Below are 20,093 nucleotides of genomic sequence, written 5' to 3' on the forward strand. Positions count from 1 at the left end.
TGCATAGGGAGAGAGCGTGTAAGGAGTGAGACCAGATGGGACCATCGCTGTCCTCCAGGGGGGAGGTGCAGGTGGCTTGAACCAAGGGGGCAGCAAAGAACGTGGGAGAAGCATTGGATTTTAGACATATTCTGCAGGTAGAGTGAACAGGATCTGCTCACGAATTTTTTGATAAGTAGAGGAGACAGGGGTAGCTCTCAGATGTCTGGCCTGAGCCACTGGAAGGGGGGAGCCGTCATCTGCTGAGATGGGGGAAGTTAGAGAATGAGGTGTGTGTGTGTGTGTGTGTGTGTGTGTGTGTATGTAAAGTCAAGAGTTCACAGGTGAGGCATGTGAAGTTTAAGAGGCCTAACAGGTATTCAGGTGGAATTATTTAACAGGTAGTTCAGGGTAGAAGTTCAGGATGAAAATGTAAATTTTGATGTAGTCAGTGTAGAGATGATGCTGAGAGCTGTGCATCTCGATGAGATGACAGGGAGTGGGCGGGGATGGAAAAGAGGTTTGGGGACTGAGCTTTGGGGGAAAGGCAACATTCAGAAGGAAGAAAGGAGGATGAGAAGGGACAAGGAAACAGCTGAGAATAACACTCAGGGACCAGAACACCAAGAGAGCATGGGGAGTCTTAGAGGTCAAGGGAAGATGTGGTTTCAGCAAAGGGAAAAGTGCTGTCAGAAGATGCTGATAGAGCAAGCGAAGTGGAGCCTAAGGATCTACTACTGGCTTTGGCAATGTGGGTGCCGTTGGTGACCCTGACAAAAGCTGTCCTAATGGAATGGTGGGCTAAAAATCCAACAAGAATGGGCTTAAGGAAGGATGAGAGGGAGGTGTGGATGCAACCCAAGTGTCCATCAACAGATAAAGAAGATGTGGTCCATACGTACAACAGAATACTACTCAGCCATTAAAAAGAACGGAACTTTGCCATTTGCAGCAACATGGATGGACTTGGAAGGCATTATGCTAAGTGAGATAAGTCAGACAATGACAAATGCTGTGTGGTATCCCTTATATATGGAATCTAAAAAGCACAACAAACTAGTGAGTAAAACCAAAAAAGAAGCAGACTCACAAATGTAGAGAACAAAGTCATGGTCTGAAAAAAGGAAGGATGAGAGGGGAGAATGTGGATGCTCCTTAAAGGAAGTTTGCTCTGAAGGGGCGCATAAGGGTGGGTGATAAAGTTACCTAAGTTTTTAAATTCTCAGTTTCCTCATCTATGAAATGGGCCTGTGACAACCCATGCACCACAGAGTTACTGTCCAGGATTAAATGAGGTGCTGTTGGTACTCAGAGTTTGGCACATAGTAGGGGCTTACAGATGTTTGCCGGCACTCTGGTCCTTTGTGGATCCGGTGTGGACAGAAGGATTTGACCTGGTGTGTCTGGATCCTGGGTTGTTTAAGATGATCTCTGTCATTCTGCCCGCCAGGGATTGGGCGTAAACGCAACGTTCAGGTAAATCCCCCGTTTTCAGCAGTTGTGAAATGTCACGGGAAGATCGGAAAGTCAGAGACGCCGTGTTCCAGCTAAGTGGCTGGTTCATCTGTACGACTGTGCGGATGACACACGTTGCTTCCCTCCTCTGCACATTCGATTTTATTGCCTGCTTTGCAAAATGGCACATTTCAAGATGAAAGCCATTTTGACTTTGAGTTAGCATCTTTGAAGTCTATGTTTTTCTTTTCAGATTATAAAAACACATACTAATTGCAGGGAAAAAAAATTGGGAAGTTGCCGAAAATGTACAAAAGAGAAATTTATCTAGGGTCTCACACTCAAATCCAACTGCTCTGTACGTTTTAGTAAATTTTCTTCCAATTTTTGTTTATGAACTTTTGGAAAACATATTTGAGATTGTTATACTGTTCATATGTTTACAACATATTTGAAATTGTATGCTGTCACACAGTTTTATTTCTTGGTTTTTCTTTTTAACATTGTATTATAAGCATTCAATTCTCAGGAATGTTTTTAATGGCTGTGTGATACGGAATCTGAGTTTGCCACCTAAACTTACAGTGATAATAATGGTTATCCCTTGGAGAGTATTTGTGGAGTTCCAGGCCCTGTTTTAAGTACGTTATGCACATTAAGTCATTTAATCGTCATTCCCACCTTCTGACGCAGGTACACGCATTATTCCCAGGTTACAGAAAAGCCTTTAATGCTGAGGTAAAGCCCTTCTTTGAATGTGAGGACCAAAGGGTGAGGGAACAGATATTCCTTTAACAGCCAGTATTGCCTGGGTCTGCCGTGCAGCCACTTCCTCTTGAGACCCTGCTGTGTTGGGAGCCTAGGTTGGAGATGGGCTTCCTACTTCAGCTTTGCAGGGGAGGCCCCAACAGTTTTGGTAACTGTGATGTAAAAACAACGAAAGTCTCCCCTCATCTCTCCCCTCACAGTGTCTCAGTGGCTGAAGGGTTCTCTTGGTTTCTCTTGAGTTTCATCCTGTGTCTCTCCTGACCTACCGAAGTTGAACCTTGAGTCAGAATTCCCCGGACAGGAGTCTTCAGTATTCAGGAATGGAAAGAAACAGCTATACCCTAGAGCAGTGATTTTCCAACACTTTGCCCTTTGCATCCAGAAATACATTTCATGTCATGACCCAGAACACACGTATGTATATTCCTCGGGGATGAAATATCTGAACAGAAGTTTCAAGAAACAGTACTACCTGTGGTGTATTCTGATAACTTCCACCCCATCCCATAACCCTTCTCTTCCATTGAAAAAATACTGATTTCCACCCTAGATTGTTTTCAGCACTCAGTAATAGGTTAATGAGACACGCAATGAGAAATTGTTCCCCTCAAACACAAAGTTGGCTCAGGACCAAGGACAGCCACCTCTTTCTCCTTCTGAGGTCACAACTTGGTTTCTTATTCTGACTCCTCCAGCCTGTGTCGGTCTCTTCCTGGACTTCCTGTGGCTCCCTTGGCATCTCAGTGTTCTCAGAGTCTCATTTCACTCTCTAATTTAGGTGCCTAGTCTTCCACGATCATAAGCTTTCTGAAGAGAAGGCCAGGCCTCTTCCATGGTTTGTATGCCCCATAATGCTCGGCCTAGATTCTCAAGGAATTAGTGGGGCTTGACCAGTGAGGATAAGAATGTTGCATCTAGGCTGCTCTCCTAGGGTGTGGCTGGCTGCAGATGCACTGGGCTTGACTTCACAGGTGGTCATGACCTTGGAGAGGGAGGGCCTCCTATTATTGCAATCTCTTTCTCTTTACATGACCAGAAGAAAAAGACCAATTTACTCCTCCTGCTATTGATAGTGGCCTATTGTGACCCTTTGCAAATCAAGGTCCCTTTTAATAAAAGGTTTGACACTCTGTGCATTATTATCACATCACAGGCTTCTCAGGAAGATATATTTGATTGACTGTGTTGTATCAAGAAGCAAGAAAAGAGGATTTTTTTCCCTTTTAAAGGAATGGGAAATTCTGAGGGCAGGGCCCACCTGGTCAAAGGAAAGATTGATATAGATTTGTCAGTGGTCAGTTTTTTGATGTATCTACTCTTCATAGTTTATTAATTAAGGCCTCATATGGACCTAGACTCATGTCTTTGGGAATAGGGCAGCTGCTCAATTGATCAATAATATCTGAGGACTGGAGCCTGGTCCTGCTCAGCTTTCTCAATGGGATTCCTGCTGAAGCAGCACAGCAGTGGGCCTTTTGAGTTGTGTGTCAGCTAGAAAGTCTGTGTTCATGCATATGTTAAGGTCTTGTGAGACCAAACTCAACTGCTCTTCAAAGCAGAGTAGAACAATTACCTCCAGAAAATTCATGAATTCTCCTCCTGTTTACTCTTCAATTCTAAAAGCTCAAAGCTGGGGTGCTTGCTTGCCATGTGGGATTCATGATCACAGGTGTTGCAAATGGAGGTGGTGACTAAGCTTAACTTCTCCTGTGAAGGCGGGTTATGAAATCCAAACTATTGGAATCCAAACACCTTTCATCTATTAATGGCCACCAGTGGCTTATAATCGAGTCACACTCTGTTAGCTACACAATTAACTTGTTTGTTTGAAGTGTGAATTAAGGATTTGTGGCATTTGCTAATGAATCTTCCTCCCTACTTCAGCTTGAGTCCCCGTGTTTTCCAAATTCAGGCAGTTCTGGAATTTAGGGAGAGATGTTTGTTGACTGTTTTCTTCCAACATGAAATCAGCCTGTTTTGCTTTTGCACAGATGGGAAGAGGTAGGATCTCCAGCTTTCCTTCCCCACTGGACTCTTCCTTAATTTCATTCTCAGTTTCGTAATGTGTGGGAAGTACCTCCTCCTTGCTGCTGTTCTAATGGCTCTCAGCTTGAGTGTGTCACCCCTTCTGTGGGAGCAGAGGCGAGATCCAGTCTCCCTCTTTGGTAGCTGCCTTTGCGTCTTTCTTTGTTTGTGGCTCTCCTCTGGAACGAGTTTCTTTTGTAGATAATGGGATTCCATTATGGGGTGTTAGGGCTGCTCTGGAACTGTCAGCTGTGAAGGAAGATAGCAGGTTTTGATCAATGGTTTCTACTTGTATCTTGGATGTGTTAATTTTAAGATGGCTTGCTTCTGTTTTTATTAGTTTTATTGGGTTTGGGTGGTAGGATGAGCACTGGTGTTTGTTCGGCAGGGGGATTTAGTTGCTCAGAGTTAGGTGTCTCTGCTTCATTTGGGGGCAGGAAGGGCCTGGAGCAAGACAAGATGCCCACCTTCACTCTGTTCCTGTATCCACCAGAGCCATCATCTGCTACTTTCAAAGCCTTTCCTGACCTCTTGAATGCTCTAAGACCCATTTCCAAAGGGCTTTATTGGTTAAATGTTAGATCAGAGGTGGAGCCTTTGGGCACTGTGGGTGGTAGGAAGAGAACACACATATCCTGATATAAAATCCTGATTTATTTAGCCAGGGATTCATGATTTATCTCAAAGGGTGTATCTATCCAAAGACCAAGTAGATGCAGAATATTTTTACATAGCTTGTCCCTTGTCCCTAGTTCTTAATGGGATTTGGCAGCATGTGGCTGTCAGTGACACTTTCTGTGCAGCTAGAATCCTGCCAAGGTTGAAAAAGAAGCCAAATCCTTGCAACACTACTTCTGTTTTATATTCAAGCTTATATCGCTATTCTGGAAGGACTTATAACAACAGTCTGTGCTCTTTTAGGCTCTTCTGATTCTTGAACTGAATCTGTCAGATCAGCAAGTCTACATCTTCATCCAGGGGTAGAGGTGAAAGGTGGGCGTTGTTAAAGCAGAATCAGTATTCCCTTGTCCCTGGACACTATCTCTCCCTCCCACTTTTTGGTATTTGAGAAAGCCTGAATCTGCATAGGTTTCATGGAAGCCACTCTCTGAGGCAACAATGACACCCCAAATTTTTAATCCTTTTGCCTTAGGCTGACTATGTCTTTTATCCAAAGATTGCTGACTTCTCAAAGAATAAAACAAAAATCTAAAAAATCATGGCAGGGCTTTTAATGCTATTCATGTTGGGGTAAGTGGGACCAGATTTATCCTCTTGTCATCAACAATTATAAAATTGGACAAATATGTGAAATAACCATTTTCAGATGTTATACAATAGTCAGGGTAGGACTGTGGCTCCCAAGAGGAGATCGTGAGTCTGACAGTCACTCTGAATTTCTGCTTGGAGGCATTTCAAGACTGGTTTCAGGGAGGCACCCCATGCAGAATACATTCGTCTTGCTGAGTTGAGGAGACAGATATCAGGGTTTGGGGAGGCTGAGGTAGCCAGAATTCAGAAGGCAGAATATCAGATAGGAGTTGGCTTTGCAGAGAAAGTGTTCCAGAAATCTGCATGGGTCCCTTGTAATGGTCTTCCCATTTCTAAATGTTAAACTATAAGGATAAACTGCAAAGCTGGGCTAAAAGCACCTAGGGGCTGTAAGGTAAAAAATTCCCAGAGCTCGTATAAGACTGGAAGGTATTCAAATTCTGAGCAGCCGTATTGGAGAGTCTCCTTGAATAAATGGGACGTTGAGTACAGAAGGAAAAAAAATAAAAGTAGTGCTAGACCATTTCTAGAGTAAGAGGTACTGGAGACCCACCTTTACAAAGATTAAAAATGAAATCTATAGAGGCTCAGATTGATCCACAGGTAACTCAAATACCTGCCACAACAAAGCCCAATAGTCTTTATTTTAAGATATAATGCCTGACAGCTTTCCAAATTTGATGAAAACTATAAACCCAATGATCTGAGAAGCTCAACACACCCTAAGCAAGATAAACACAAAGAAAACCACAGCAAGAAATACCATAAACAAACAGCTTCAAATCAGTAATGAAGAGAACACCCTAAAGTCAACGGGGTGGGGGAGAGGGGAGGGGCAAAGATTTTCTGCAGATTTCTCATCAGAAACCATTCAAGCCAGAAAACAATGGAATGAAATCTCTTAAGTGCTGAAAGGAAAAAATCCTGTCAGCCTAGAATCCTATGTTCAGTGAAATTATCCTTAAAAAATGAAAGTGAAGTAAAGATGTTTTCCAATAGACAGATACACTTAGACAAACATACAGACACACACAACACATACACACATGCATGCATGTATGCACACACACACACACACTTCAGAGAATTTATTGCTCAGAAACCCATACTATAAGAAATGTTAAAGGAAGAAGAATGACACCAGATGAAAACTTGGAGCTATAAAAAAACAATGAAGAATCAGTGCTAAAAATGGTAAATGTATAGATAAATATTAGCTATTTTTCTCCATTTTTAATTTCTTTAAATATAATGAATTGCTTAAATTACTGCATTGCAGGTCTAGAATAGAGATAGATGTAAAATATATGACAAAAAACAATACCAAGAATGAAAGAAGGGAAAAAATGGAAGCATACGTCTTAAGTACTTAAGATATACATAAGTGGGATGATTATTATTCGAAGGTAGATTCTGTTAAGTTAAAGATACATAGCATAAATCCCCGAGCAGCCACAAATAAAACAGAGGCAAACCTAATAAACCAATAGTGGAGATAAAATGGAAGAGTTTAAAAAAATCTGTCAATCCAATAGACAGCAGGAAAAGGAGGAAAAGGAACAAATAGAAAACAAATAGCCTGCTGGTAAACATAAATTCAGCCATATCAATAATTATACTAAACATAGTCTAAACATTTCAAATTAAAAGCAGAGAACTTGGGGTAGACAAAAATTGGGCAAAAGAAGAAAAAATGATAAGAAAGACTTAACCAAATTTAAAAATTTTGCTCTTTGAAACACACATTTAAGAAAATTAAACAGATAAGCAAGAGACTGGAATAAAATATTTATAATGCATAAAACTGATGGACTCATATCTGACATATGAAAAAACAATTAAAATGCAGCTATAGAAAGACAAACATTAAAACAGACTTTACAAAAGAAGATATATAGTCAATAATCAGATGAATAAATGTTATATATAGTTAGTCATTAGGGAAAAGCAAAGTCAAGCTGCAGTGCCATAACCATATACCCACTATAATGGCTAAGATTGGAAAGAGAGAGCGCCAAGTATTGGCAAAGATGTGGAACAACTTTAATTCTTATAGATTCTCAATGGAAGTATAACATAGTGCAACCTCTCTGGAAAGCCAAGAAGTTAAACTCATATTTACCATATGACTGAGCCATTTCATGCCTAGGTTTTTACCAAAGAGAAATGAAAGCATATGTCCACACAAAGACTTATAAATGAGTTGCAATAGCAGTTTATTCATAACAACCCCAACCTGGAAGCAACACAAATGTTCATCAACATTTGAATGGATAAACAAATTACGACATATACAGACAATGGAATAATACCCTACAATACAAAGGAATTGATTACTACTGAAACACACAACAACATGAATTAATCTCAAAAACATTATCTTGAATGAAAGAAACCAGAAACAAAGAGAGTGCATATTGTATGCTTTCATTTATATAAAATTTGAGAACAGGCAAAGCTAATTCACAATGACAGAAAGCAGATCAATGCTTGCTTGAGGCTGGAGGTAAGAGGGAGATTAATTGAAAGGGGGTATGAAGGAACTTTCCATGGTGCTGAAAATGTTTTATATCTTGAATATTGTGATGCACAATAATATTCGTTGGTTAGCATTCATTCAACTGTACATTTTAAATGAGTTGCATTTTATTGCATGTAAATTATACTTCAATGGAGCTGATTTTTTAAAGTTTTAACCCAGCATGCCAAGAATCTGCATATATTACCTCATGTACTGCAATTGTGTTATCCCACATCTCAGAGGACGAAATGTCAAGTGTCTCACCCCAAATCATGCAGCCAAAGGGAGACAGAGTAGTTTTTTTCTATTCTACAAGAAACGCTTTTTATCTCCCCAAATAGGCAGATTCAATCTTCTTACAGGTTGAAGTGTACGCACATTGTTCTAGTGCCTTTCTAACTACGGTGTGGCTGGCATCTTGGAAACTTGTTTTAGGGTCTTCACTGGGGGTGATTTATATATTTCCCTTGATACGTGCTTCTTTTCCTTCAGATGTCTTTTTATTCCCTCTATATTTTTTAGTGTGCCTTCTAAGAGGGCACAGCAGTGAAGTTTTAAGTATCCTCAGGGCTGTGGATGATTCTTATATATCCGTCAGGATCCAGTCAGGACACAGAAACCGTATGGAACAGAGTTTTCTAATATAAAGAATTGTTAGTTTGTAAAAGGTGATTGACCACTAGGAGGGATAAAAGAGAATTCTGAGGGTTCTAGAAGTATCAGGTACCTGTAGGAGAGCAGCTGCTACCTGTAGGCTGAGGAAGAGGAGATAATAAATAAACAAAGGGGAGTTCCCATCATGGCTTAGCAGTTAGTGAACCCGACTACCATCCATGAGGACGTGGGTTTGATCCCTGGCCTCACTCAGTGGGTTAAGGATCCGGTGTTTCTGTGAGCTGTGGTATAAGTCACAGTTGTGGCTCGGATCCTGCGTTGCTGTGGCTCTGGTGTAGGCTGGTGGCTATAGCTCCGATTGTATCCCTAGCCTGGGAACCTCCATGTGCCGCGGGTGCAGCCCTAAAAAGACCAAAAAAAATATATGTATATATACACAAATATACAGTGATGGTTAAAAAAAAAAAAAACAACAACAACAACTAAGGACTGGAAAAAAAAAAAAAAACCAACTAAGGACTGGAAGAGTCCCCCGACTCCATTGGCTGAAATTTGGACCTCTTCAGAGCACAGAACCACAATAGGAACCTGCTAGCTGCCAAAGGGTGTGGGCTGCAGTTGGTCACAACTGCAAAAGTGTGGCTTATTTTTGGTTAAATGGACCAGAGCTGCAGTCTGCCAGGAGAGAGAGGGTGCCCTGAGGCTGTATCTAGAGCTCCTGGCCACTGGGCTCCCCCTTGGAATAAGAATGATGATAATAATAGCAACAGAGGACAGAAACCAGAAAGAATGTCTTGCCACCATCATCTTGCAGAGTCACTTCATTGCTCTATTGAAGAAGCTTAACACACTGCCAAGCCAGCAAGGGTGAAATGTTTACAGGGCCCATCTTCAGTGTCTCAAAGCAGAACAAAGAAGGGTGACATTGGAGCGAAGAGATAATAAACTGACAACTGGCCCAATACTGCAAGAGACGTTGGAGCAATCTTGGGTCCAGATTAATCAGCATTGTATTAAGAGGCAATGAGTATTCTGATGAACACATTTCTCTTCTAAAATCTATTGCTTTTGGAGTTCCCGCTGTGATACAATGGGATCAGCCATGTCTTTGCAGATTTGATCCCCAACCAGGCACCGTAGGCATTGCCTCAGCTGTGGTGTAGGTTGCGAGTGTGACTCAGATCTGATCCCCGGCCTGGGAACTCTGTCTTCCATGGAGCTGCTAAAAAAAAAAAAAATCTATTGCTCTCAATGTATTTCTTCCTGGACAACCTACATGGTTCATGGTCCTACAAGCCACTGTTTCCAATGCCAGAAACTTCAGTAGAGCCCCAGAGTTGCATGCCTGCTAGGTCCAGACATGTATTGTGAGTGAAGGAAGCTGGCCAGGTGGCCATCTGAGAGCTCCGCCCCATCCAAAGGGCAGCTGCTCTTCAGCTCCAAACAGTGGATGCTCTCCAGGGCAGGGAAGTGGGACCAGCGTGGCCAGACCTCATTTGTCAAGAGACCTGCAAGTCCCCATCTCCCAATCTTTAAATGATGGCAAATAAACCAAACTGAAACAAATACTCTGTTCACCAAGCAAGCTCCATACATGTCTGTTTGGACTCAGCCCCTGGGCTTCCTTTACCTTGGAGTTGCCCTCTTTGCCTTGCTGGCCCTCGTTTTCTCCAGCCGTCTGGCTTTCAAGCCCAACTTAATCACTTAAAAAAAAAATTCAACTTTGTTTTACCTTGAATTCCCACTGTCATGGTTCAGGGTCTCCCCCTCTCCTTGCCGAGCTGTAATCAGTAGCCCCCTCTCTGCCACGGACGGCAACATCAGAGTGATGGCTGTTTGCCTTCACATGCAGACTCCATTATTTCATGTCACTCGAAGTCTCCCAAACTCATTGGCTTTCCCCACTTTTCCGTTTCCACTCATACTGTTTCCCTTTGCTAATGCCTTCTCCATTTGTCAGCCTGGCAACCTCCTACCCATTCTTCAAGACCCAGTTTGAATGTTGGCTCCTTGGCGAAGCCTTCCCTTCTCTCCCCAGCATGCACATGCTATTCGTGCTGCTAACTGAGCACTCGTCATTTGTTTTGCTGTTGACAGTAGCCCTGGATTCTGCCGCTCTGTCTGTCTTCCCAGTTGTATTTCCCAGGACCATAACTCATACGTCTTTGTATCATGAGGGCCTCACGTTGTGCCTGGCATCTAGTAGGTGCTCAATAATTCATCAAATGATTGAACCCATGAGTGGATAATGAAATGAAGGAAAGACCGGAGGAAGTGCCTCTTCATGGACTCTTTCTCGGACTGTTTTTATGATCGCTCATGGTTCCTGCTCTGATTGGCACTTTGATGGTCATGAGAATGCTTTGCCACGTCTAAATAACAGACGGCCACTGAGCCAGGCTTTATTTCATAAGTCGGGGCTGCTAGGGGCTTATCCTGAATTGCTGCTTACCATGTCTGGAAAGTCCTCCAGACACCCTTGGATCCTGGAGATCTTAATCATGGCTACCCACATAAATTGTCAGAGTAGAGCTATGCTGCCTTTTATATAACTAAAAATACAAACCACTTTATTCTATACGCTGTGTAGAATAAGAGCCATTCATTTTGTTCTTTTTTATTTTTTGAAAGTTTTTTTTATTGTCCTAAAATACACACAATAAAATTTAACTCCCTTAATGATTTAAAACTGTGGCGTTCGTGGATAGTGAGTCCCTTCATATTGTTGTGCAGTCACTAACTTTTGTCTTCAGAACTCTTTTCATCTCGCGAATCTGAAACTCTGCACCCACTAAATGTTAACCCCCCCATTGCCTCCTCCCCCCAGTCCCTGGCAACCACCATTCTATTTTCTGTCTCTAAGGACTTGGCTAATCTAGATATCTCACTTAAGTGGAATCACACAGTAGTGTCATTTTGCGACTGGCTTATTTCCCAAGAACTGGCCATTTCAAAAGCATGATTTGGGGTGTGGGTTTTGATCTGTGTGTGTGTGGGGGGACCTGGAGTCCCATGGCGGGTGTTGGCTTGGCCATCTGCGCTCTCAGGAAGTACATTGTTTGGGCAGGCTGTGTGAAGAGGGAGTGTGGCACTCTTGGACCAGGATTGAGGTATTTACCCTGGAGGAGGAGACCCACCAGCTTCATGCATGGGGTGCCCTGGAAAGAGCAGCTTGAGGAATGCCCCTGGGGGCAGGGGATGGAATGGCTATTTATTTAAATTAAGGCCAATTATTTTCTTTTGTAAAGTGCAGCAAGTGGCGGGTTCTGGGAAAATTTGCTTCCACCGTAAACATGTTGGTTAGAAGTCATTAATATGACATTCACACATCCTAATAAAGTACATAACACAGAGATCTGGCACCACAGAAATACCCAGAGGACATTAAGTATGAGTCTTAAAACCAAGAGTGTTGGAAACAAGATATTTTTACTTCTCGTTTGGGAGTAATATAATTGCATTTTGTGGCTCTAGCAGATGCTGGGGCCAGCTGCTAGAAGAGTCCTGCCTTTTTTTTTCTACCCCCCACCTCAGCTTCGGTCCCTTACAGATAAAACCCTTGTGCAGAACTCTCATAAAAAAACAAACTTTAAAAAATTATCCCTTTGTTGAAAGATCTATTTTGTGTGTGTGCACGTGCACAATATCTAAGACTGTGTAGAACACAGATATTTTCATTGCTTGGACTCAGGAGAATAAAAACAAGGTAGACCTTTGTTTAATTTGTCCCAACAAGCACTAGAAACCCCTCAAGACTGACTTTTCTGTCTCACCTGACATTGGACCCTCAGATCCAGAATGGCCTGTACCAGGAAGAATGGATGGAAGTCCTGGGAGGGACCGATCCTTTTTCTGAGAGCTGCTTTAGGGGAAATGGCTGGAGGGGAAGCTGGGTTCTCTGGACTAGATGATTCTGTGGGGTGTCCTCAGTGGATGGCTCCTTCTGGAGAGGGAATGGAAATGAGAGCCAGCTCAGGCTGAGAGGTGGAGATGAATTCAGCTTCTTTGAGATTCCTGCCTGTATTCTCTTCCGAAGAGGCACAGGTGCATCCCACCCCCCTCCCCCCACCAAGGGGCAAGACCTGGCTCCTCGCCTCTCAGGGGGACCAGTGGGGCAATGAGCCTCGTTTCAAAGGAAACCCTTGCTGTGGCTGCGTCTTCACTCACGTCTGGGCTACACCTCAACCCTGTGGATGCAGAGGGCTTGGCTCCAGAAGGCATACTGTGTTCTACAGCCTCCTGTAATTCTCATGTCTGGAGCTGCTCTGTCCAATATGGCAGCTGCAGGTGGCTGTCCAGCAGCTGAAATACGGCTGCTGCAAATTGAATGGCCCAGGAATGGAAAAAAACACCCTGGGGTTTGAAAACTTAGTATGAAAAAAAAGTGAAATAACTCAGGACTGCTTTTTAAAAAAATTGTGACATCATAACATTGTGGACATATCGGGCTAAAATAGAAAATACCATTGGAAAGTATATTATTAAAATTAATTTCTCCTGTTTCTTTTTCCTTTAAAAAATATAGATTCTAGACATTTTAAAATCACACCCATGGCTTGCATTTGTGGCTGGACAGTGCTGCCCTGGTGCGGATGGGCTGGCCAGCTGCCGCCTTTCTGAATGTGGAGTGCTTAGCAGAACAATTCTGTAAAGCTTCGTCATGTTGGGCATTGATCCTTAATGGAAACCACACCTTTTTTTTTTTTTTTTTGCTCACCCCCACAACCCCCCAGCTTGTAGCAAGACATGAGCTCTTTCTGTCCACATCCTTTAGAAGAGAACTTGTCACTCGTTCCTTCACTCAAGCTCTATGTGTCAGCAGTCATCTTCGGATATAGGACCTGCTCAGGGCTCTGCAGTGATTGGGAACTGAGATTCAGACCCTCCCAGGACACCGCAAAACTGGGAAGGGATGACCATCAGGAAAGCATGGTGCACTAGGAGCCCAGGGGTAGGGCAACCACTGCCGAGAAGGCTCCAGAAGCTGTAGTTCCCTGTGGAGTGAGACAGCAGGGAAGACTTCCTGGAGGAGGTGGACTATGAGCAAAGCCGGCAGGTTATGGGGGAAGAATCAGTACATGGAGGCTCAGGTGGGAGTGGGCAAGAAAAGCCAGATTGGCACAATGCATTCCCACCCCGCCCCCAGTCCCGGGAGTTATAGCCTCCAAGGAGGACCCTGAGCCTCAGTGGCCTGAGCTGGCTCACCACCAAGATGGGCTTCACAGTCCTCTGTCAGACCCATCACCTGGGGGCAGACAGGACCAGCCCCACCTGGTAACTGGATGACGAGCAATCAGCATGATTTTGGATGGCAGAGATTCACGGCGACAGAGCAGGTGGCCAGGCAATGATGCCAGCCAGTCCTGCCCATGCTGTCCTTCTGGGTGGAGCTTGGTTAGTGCCTTGGGGAGGGGACCACCCGCCTCCCTGGTCTGCAGGGACTGATCCCGATGCCAAAAAGATACCAGGGCCCTGTGGGATTCTATTACACCCTGTTCCCCGAGCCCTTGCCACACACAGACATCCTACCTTGGCAGCAGTTTTTCTATTTGAACATCCAAAGGGCAAACTACACATTTAAAACCTGCAAGCTGGACAGTCTTTGCTTTGGATCCTGCAGTGAAGTCCTTCATCTTGACAGTGGAGTTGTTCTTCTCAGCATTGATGCAGTGCTCAGGACCCAGGAAGAGAGTAACCAAGGGAGCCAGGGAGCTGAGGGAGGCTTGCAGGCATGTGGGGTGGCCCCGGGGGTTCAGGGTCCAACCTTGCAGGAAGGGAAGCTTGGCATCTTCTTCATCCCGGGGCCACACTCTCTTCTAGTTCCTTTTTATTGTGGTGAAATACACACAGCGTGACGTTTACCATCAATGGTGTTCAGTATATTCTCAATGTTGTATAGCCTTCCCCACTGTCTAATTCCAGACACTTTCATCCCCTCAAAAGGAGCCCCACGCCCATTAGCCGTCATTCCCCACAGCCCTCTTGGTCCAGCCCTTGGCAACCACCAGCCTGTCTTCTGTCTCCATGGATTTGCTTGTTCTGGACATTTCCCATCAATGGGCTCACACAACACGCAGCCTTGCATGACTGGCTTCTTTCATCAGCACATTTTCAGGGTTCATCCTCATCCATGTTGTATCCTGTGCCAGAGCTTCCTTCCTTTTTGTGGCTGGATCACCGACCCCATTCTGTTTATCCATCTTTCTATTGACAGACACCTGGGGTTCTTCCAACTTTTTGGTGATTGTGAACAGTGGCTGCTGTGAACGTTGTGTACATGATTTTGTTTTGAGGCCCAGTTTTTGCTTCTCTGGGACATACTCTCTTTTGGTTTGGGCATTCTATGAATTTCCTGGGACTGGAGTTTGAGAGGCAACAAGCAAGTGGGGAAAATTCATCATGCCTGGGGGCGGGGGGTGTCTCAGGTCTCAGCTTGGCTCAGCCCCAAACACGTGACCTTGGCCAAGTCCCTCCCCTTCTCTGTGCTTCAGTTTCCTGCTCTGTGAAAGAGGCATGGCCCGATCTGTTTCCACTTGCCGTCCTTGGAGCCCTGGCTTGGTGGAGCTTTGGGGAAAGAGAGGGAAGCCAGGCAATTGGGCTGAAGAGGCTTCTCCCCCCAAAGCTCTCTATCTATGGCGAGACCTTAGGGAAAACCTCTTCTAAGGAGAGGAAAGGGAATATGATCTGTCTCAGGGATGAGTGAGAATCATGAGCTGGTTCGTTGCACCCTTAGGTGCAATTAACAGTGGAAATCTGTACAACAAGGCAACGCTATTTTTTGCCATAAGTTTTTACATCCCAGGTTCTCGGCAAAAGGCCCAGGCTTCCGGACTGAGGTGGCTTGGGCTCTGGGTACCAGTTTCTGGCTACTTCGTGGTTATGGATGGTTTCCATGGTTACGTGAGACTTTGTCCCCCACCTTCGCCCTCATACCACGTGGCATGGGTGGTGGTTTCTGCTCAGACCTGCTCCGCTTCCCTATCGTTTTGTTTTTGAAATTATAACAGTATTTTTTATAGTTATATATGGGTATTTTCATTATTTCTTTTTTTAATCATAGATGTAATTATTTCTTTATTTCCCCTCTGGTTTTTGTGACAGTGTCTTCTTTTTCTTCAAGGCCACGTTTAGCATCTATGGTCAAGGTGTCAAATCCATTATGTCCAAGCCCAGAGGAGGCTGACCGCAGAGCTGGGCTGCAGGCCTCCAGGTGGCCGGGCTGCTCCATCACCTAGGAGCCCTCCAGGAACCCCGGTCACCGAGAAAGTTGAGAAGCGAGGCCCCTTCCCTGAGGTTTTGGGGTAGTCGAGGGTGGCAGCCCAGTGCTTCTGATCACCAGGATCAGGGGAACTGTGTCCTAGTCCAGCTTTCATTTAACTTACCGTCCCTGCCAATTTCATGTTAGCAGATCTGTTTGGAGCTGGAAGTGATGGGCCATGTCCTGCCTCAGAGCTGGAGCCATGACGTACGTGGATGTCGCCCACTGGATTTTGATGGAAATTATTAATAAAACAGTAATTCTATCTGCAGTGATGTTGTTGTGTTTATAAATATTTAATCTGCCTTGAGGTGCCCACGTTTCCTCTGTCTTCTCCTTAAACTCTGCTGACGTTGCTCTTCGTTCTGAAGCGCTCCCTCGATTCCGTTATCAGTCTCTGTCATAGGGCATTTTCTTTTCTTCTTGGTAATTTTCATGTGATCTGGCTCAGGGGTTTGGGGCTCAAGCTGAGAGAAGGCAACTTGTCTTGTGACAATGAGGAAAGATTCGTCCAAATTCAGAGGAAGATGGACTAAACTTTCCAGGTGTGACCTCGCCTGAGTGGACACCTGTTGTTGGCATGTGGCTCCCCCTCCTTTGAATTAATGGCATTTAGACGCTGAAGGGCAGTCGGATGTTTTCCTCCCACAGAGAAGTACTTTTCTCCTTGCCACTGACTCATCTTTTGAAACCCACTGCTTTGATTGTGGTTGTGTGGCAGGTTGAATGGAAAGATTTTAACCAAATCAAAACAGAAACACAGTCCAGGTTGAGGGTTTTCCCATCAGAGATGGGGTTGCAGCCTCGCAAAAGAGGACCGCAGCTGGGAAACAGCAAAAACCTTCTTACCTCTCAGGATCCAACATGGGCTAATTGTTACTGTTATCTTTTTATTCTTCTGTTTCAGGAAATCGCAGCTTACTTAATAACATTTGAGAAACACGAAGAATGGCTAACCACCTCCCCTAAGACAAGGTAATGTCCCCGATCTCGCAGTTTTTCAAATACGTACAGTAAATGGATTGATTTTTCATTGATGACCTGGTTGGGCCAGCCTGTTCATGAGCAAGTTCAAGGTGCCCTGTTGTGCCTGAGAGCTTCGGATGCTGAGGTCTCCCTAGTTGGCATAAGTCTGTGGGGGAGGGGGGTGAATGCAACTGGTTACATTAAAAACAGTGCAGCTGCCTTCGAGTTAACCTGTTGGCTTAATACTGGATCCTTCAGCTGGGTGCTTTTGGAAAGGCTTGGCAGGCACGACTGTCAGGGGAAGTTTATTTCGGGAAAGTGCTCACCTGCCACCCGTGTCCCCTAGACACTGACTTTCTAAAACGGAAGCTGCCTTAACTATCCACTTTCATCTCAGCCCGTTTTACACGTCGAAAGTCAAGGTATTCTTGAAGGTGGGAAGAAGGTCTCCCAAATCAGAAGCAATGGCTAAGTTTGCAGTTTATTATCCAGTCAGTATCTGTGAACCTGCCAGCTGCCACGGAGGCAGAACCTCGCTCCCCTCCTGGGAATAGAGATTGTGGGGAAGACGCAGCTGACCGCGTTCTGCCCGTGCAAGTGGTGTTATTCTGTGAAGAATGGGGAAGTTGGGATTTAGGGGTTATTTTAAAGGCAGCGCCTTCTTCCTCCCCAGCTCTCATTTTTCCTCATTTTGGGTGTTATATTCTAGAGCCTTGGAAGTACATGGCCTCTCTCTTCCAATTGCCACAGTTTTTCTATTAGTGGTGATGGGACCTGGTGTTTAAGAGCCTGGGCAATGTTAGCCCGAGTGCAGCTTCCAGGATAAGTGGGCTGTGGGTTCGAACTTGAGAGGCAGAAAGCCCAGTCTGTTTCCCTTTGTCCAGAAGCATCGGATTCTCCAAGTTTGTTAACTGGGACCCGGGAAAGGGGTGGGGGTGTGTCCTCTGCCCTCTTGGCCATCCGTTTGACCTGTTCATCCTTTCTGAGCCATGAAGGAAAGATGTTGACTCAGTCTAGAAGGTTCTTTAAATATTTCTTCATTAGGCTTAGGTTTTTACTTAGGTTTTTACTTAGCATGCACTAGACGAAGACAAAATTTTCCATTTTGATGGACGTCAGAGGATATTAATGAAAGGGAGATTAATTCCCAAGATTTGCATCCCCAGGTGGGGTAGAGATTGACTCTGAGTCTTTTTCCTTGCATGCTGAATGCCTTTAACTCCTCAGCCTTCTGGCACTATGATTTCTCTTGCTAGAAAATCAAATGGTCTGTATCAGTCAGCTTGTGATGTGATAATGCCTTGTAAGAAAGAGTCTCCAAACTAAGTGACTTATAACAATACAGTTTAATTTGCTGTTCATGAGTGTATGAGTTGGCTATGGCTCTGAGTTGGGTTCAGGACCACTCGGTGTGTCTTTTTGTTGTAGGGCCTAGGGTGAGGAAACTGTCCTTCGCCCCCACCCCTTCCCTGTCCGGTTGTCATGCAGATTGGCAGAGGCTTAAAAGCCAGAGGCAATCCATGCAGGCATAATGAAAACCCCTGGATATCACGTGGCATCATATGTCACATCTGCTCACAAATCCAGTAGCCAAAGCAGCTCCCTTGGCCAAGCCCAATAAGAATGAGGCCAGGAAGGCCAGTCTTTGTTAGGGTGGGGGAGGGGGAATGAACGGTGGTACAGTCTACTATTTGGTGAGAGCATAGTGTGTCCCGTACCTTGGAAAGCCTGGCACATACATCTCTCCTTTCTTCTGGGGGCATCCTCTTCCAGGGCAGTGACCCCCAAACTTGAGCAGGCATGGGAATCAGATGGAGGGCTTGTTCAAGGGACGTGCTGAACCACACCCCCAGTTTCTGACCCTGTGTGTCTGGTGTGGGGTGGGGCCTGAGCACCTGTTATTTCTAACAGGTTCCCAGGTATTGGGATGTGGCTGGTCTGAGACCTCATTTTGAGACCTGCTGCTCTAGTGCTTCTGGGTGGAAGGTAGGAGGGAGTCTGATTTCTGCCTCTGCACCATCTCCCGACTCCCCTCAGCAGCTCTCAGCTCAAGCAGCCTCCAGCCTCTCCACACGCCCTTCACTCCTCAGCAAAACACTCCTTGAGTCTAAGTGGAAGGAAAGAGCTTCTCTTTAGCCAGAGAGTGAGGTTCTTTGGACCACGTCCCAGGCCAGGCATCTGATTTCAGCTCTGCAGACCCATGTCCAGCCTCAGCCGCCCTCTGATGGCTCAACAGTAGAGCATCTCGGGGTGGGGATTCTGTCTCGGGTTTCAGTCTGAATTTGGGTTTCTGGTGAGACCTGAGTGTCACTCATGCTCATGCCTGACTCCCTTGACTTCTGGGAGTATAAAGAGAACCACGAAACCCCCTCCCAAGGCACAAGGGGTGCCCCTGGCAGCAGAGGAGGAACATGGGTGAGCCCTGGCCCTGTCACTCAGTCACTTGCTTCGTGACTTTAAGCCTGTCATTTTAGCCCCTTGCAAAGCTCCGCTTTTTCTTTTTCATGCATGAAACAGAGGTCACTGTTGACCCTGTCCTCCCAGGGTCATCATGAGGATTGAGTGAGATGCTCTTTGCCATCTGGCTGTACGTGCTGTGAGGGTCCAGGTCCCCGCACGGGGGCGTCATCGTCCTTCTCGTCCGCCAGGGGCAGCTCCCAGGCCTGCTGGAGGCTTCGACTTCAGGATGCCCCTGCTGCCATTTCTCCAGGCTTTGGAAGGACGAATTTCTTTCTTAAAGACAGAGGGTGAAGACAGTCCTTCCTATTAGTGTTGCAATATCCAAGCCGTGTTCACACTTGAAAGCCTCTTGTCCCAGGAGGAGGAAAAGTTGCTGTGGTTGTTCAAGGACCTTCCTAAATTAGTTGTTGCGTCGAGTTTGGATTCCCCACCCCCACCCCCATCGCTTGTATTGAAATTAATTGGTGCAGTTAACTGCTGAGTTCATACAAACCAGCCTCCTGGTATTAAGGAATTAATGACACCAATACTCGGCTGAACGAGAAGGCAATACAACTTCTGTTTGCCGCCGCCGCCGCCGCCGCTAATTTCATTTTAGAAAATTAATAAAAATGAATTGCACCACTGACATTTATAGAGTTTCCTAATAAAATGATACATTGTTTGTGCGGAGGCATCCCTATTAAATTAATTGTTGGAATCAGCTCACATATAGATGTTGGTATAGGAGCTGCAGAGGGACCGGCTCCTTGTCTCCGTGGCTTGCTGATGGCT

At 45.0% G+C, this 20,093-nt stretch overlaps 1 protein-coding gene across 30 annotated transcripts in view; it reads left to right on the forward strand.

The window, feature by feature from the left end:
- Positions 1-20,093, forward strand: part of CAMTA1 (calmodulin binding transcription activator 1) — an 861,094-nt gene that overhangs the window by 262,624 nt on the left and 578,377 nt on the right. For all 30 annotated transcript variants that reach the window (XR_014806977.1, XM_084962661.1, XM_084962660.1 and 27 more), the window contains one exon: positions 16,801-16,868. Coding sequence is in view for 25 of the 30 variants with exons in the window: in XM_084962649.1 (XP_084818775.1) it covers positions 16,801-16,868 (68 nt within the window). In the remaining 5 variants the exon portion in view is untranslated. The remainder of the gene's footprint in view (positions 1-16,800; positions 16,869-20,093) is intronic.

This window comes from Sus scrofa, chromosome 6 (assembly GCF_054392235.1).
Source record: "Sus scrofa isolate SSC_HxYL_T2T_F1_AM1 chromosome 6, Sscrofa_HxYL_maternal_Yorkshire_Landrace_v2.0, whole genome shotgun sequence".
In the NCBI taxonomy this organism is placed as follows: domain Eukaryota; kingdom Metazoa; phylum Chordata; class Mammalia; order Artiodactyla; family Suidae; genus Sus; species Sus scrofa.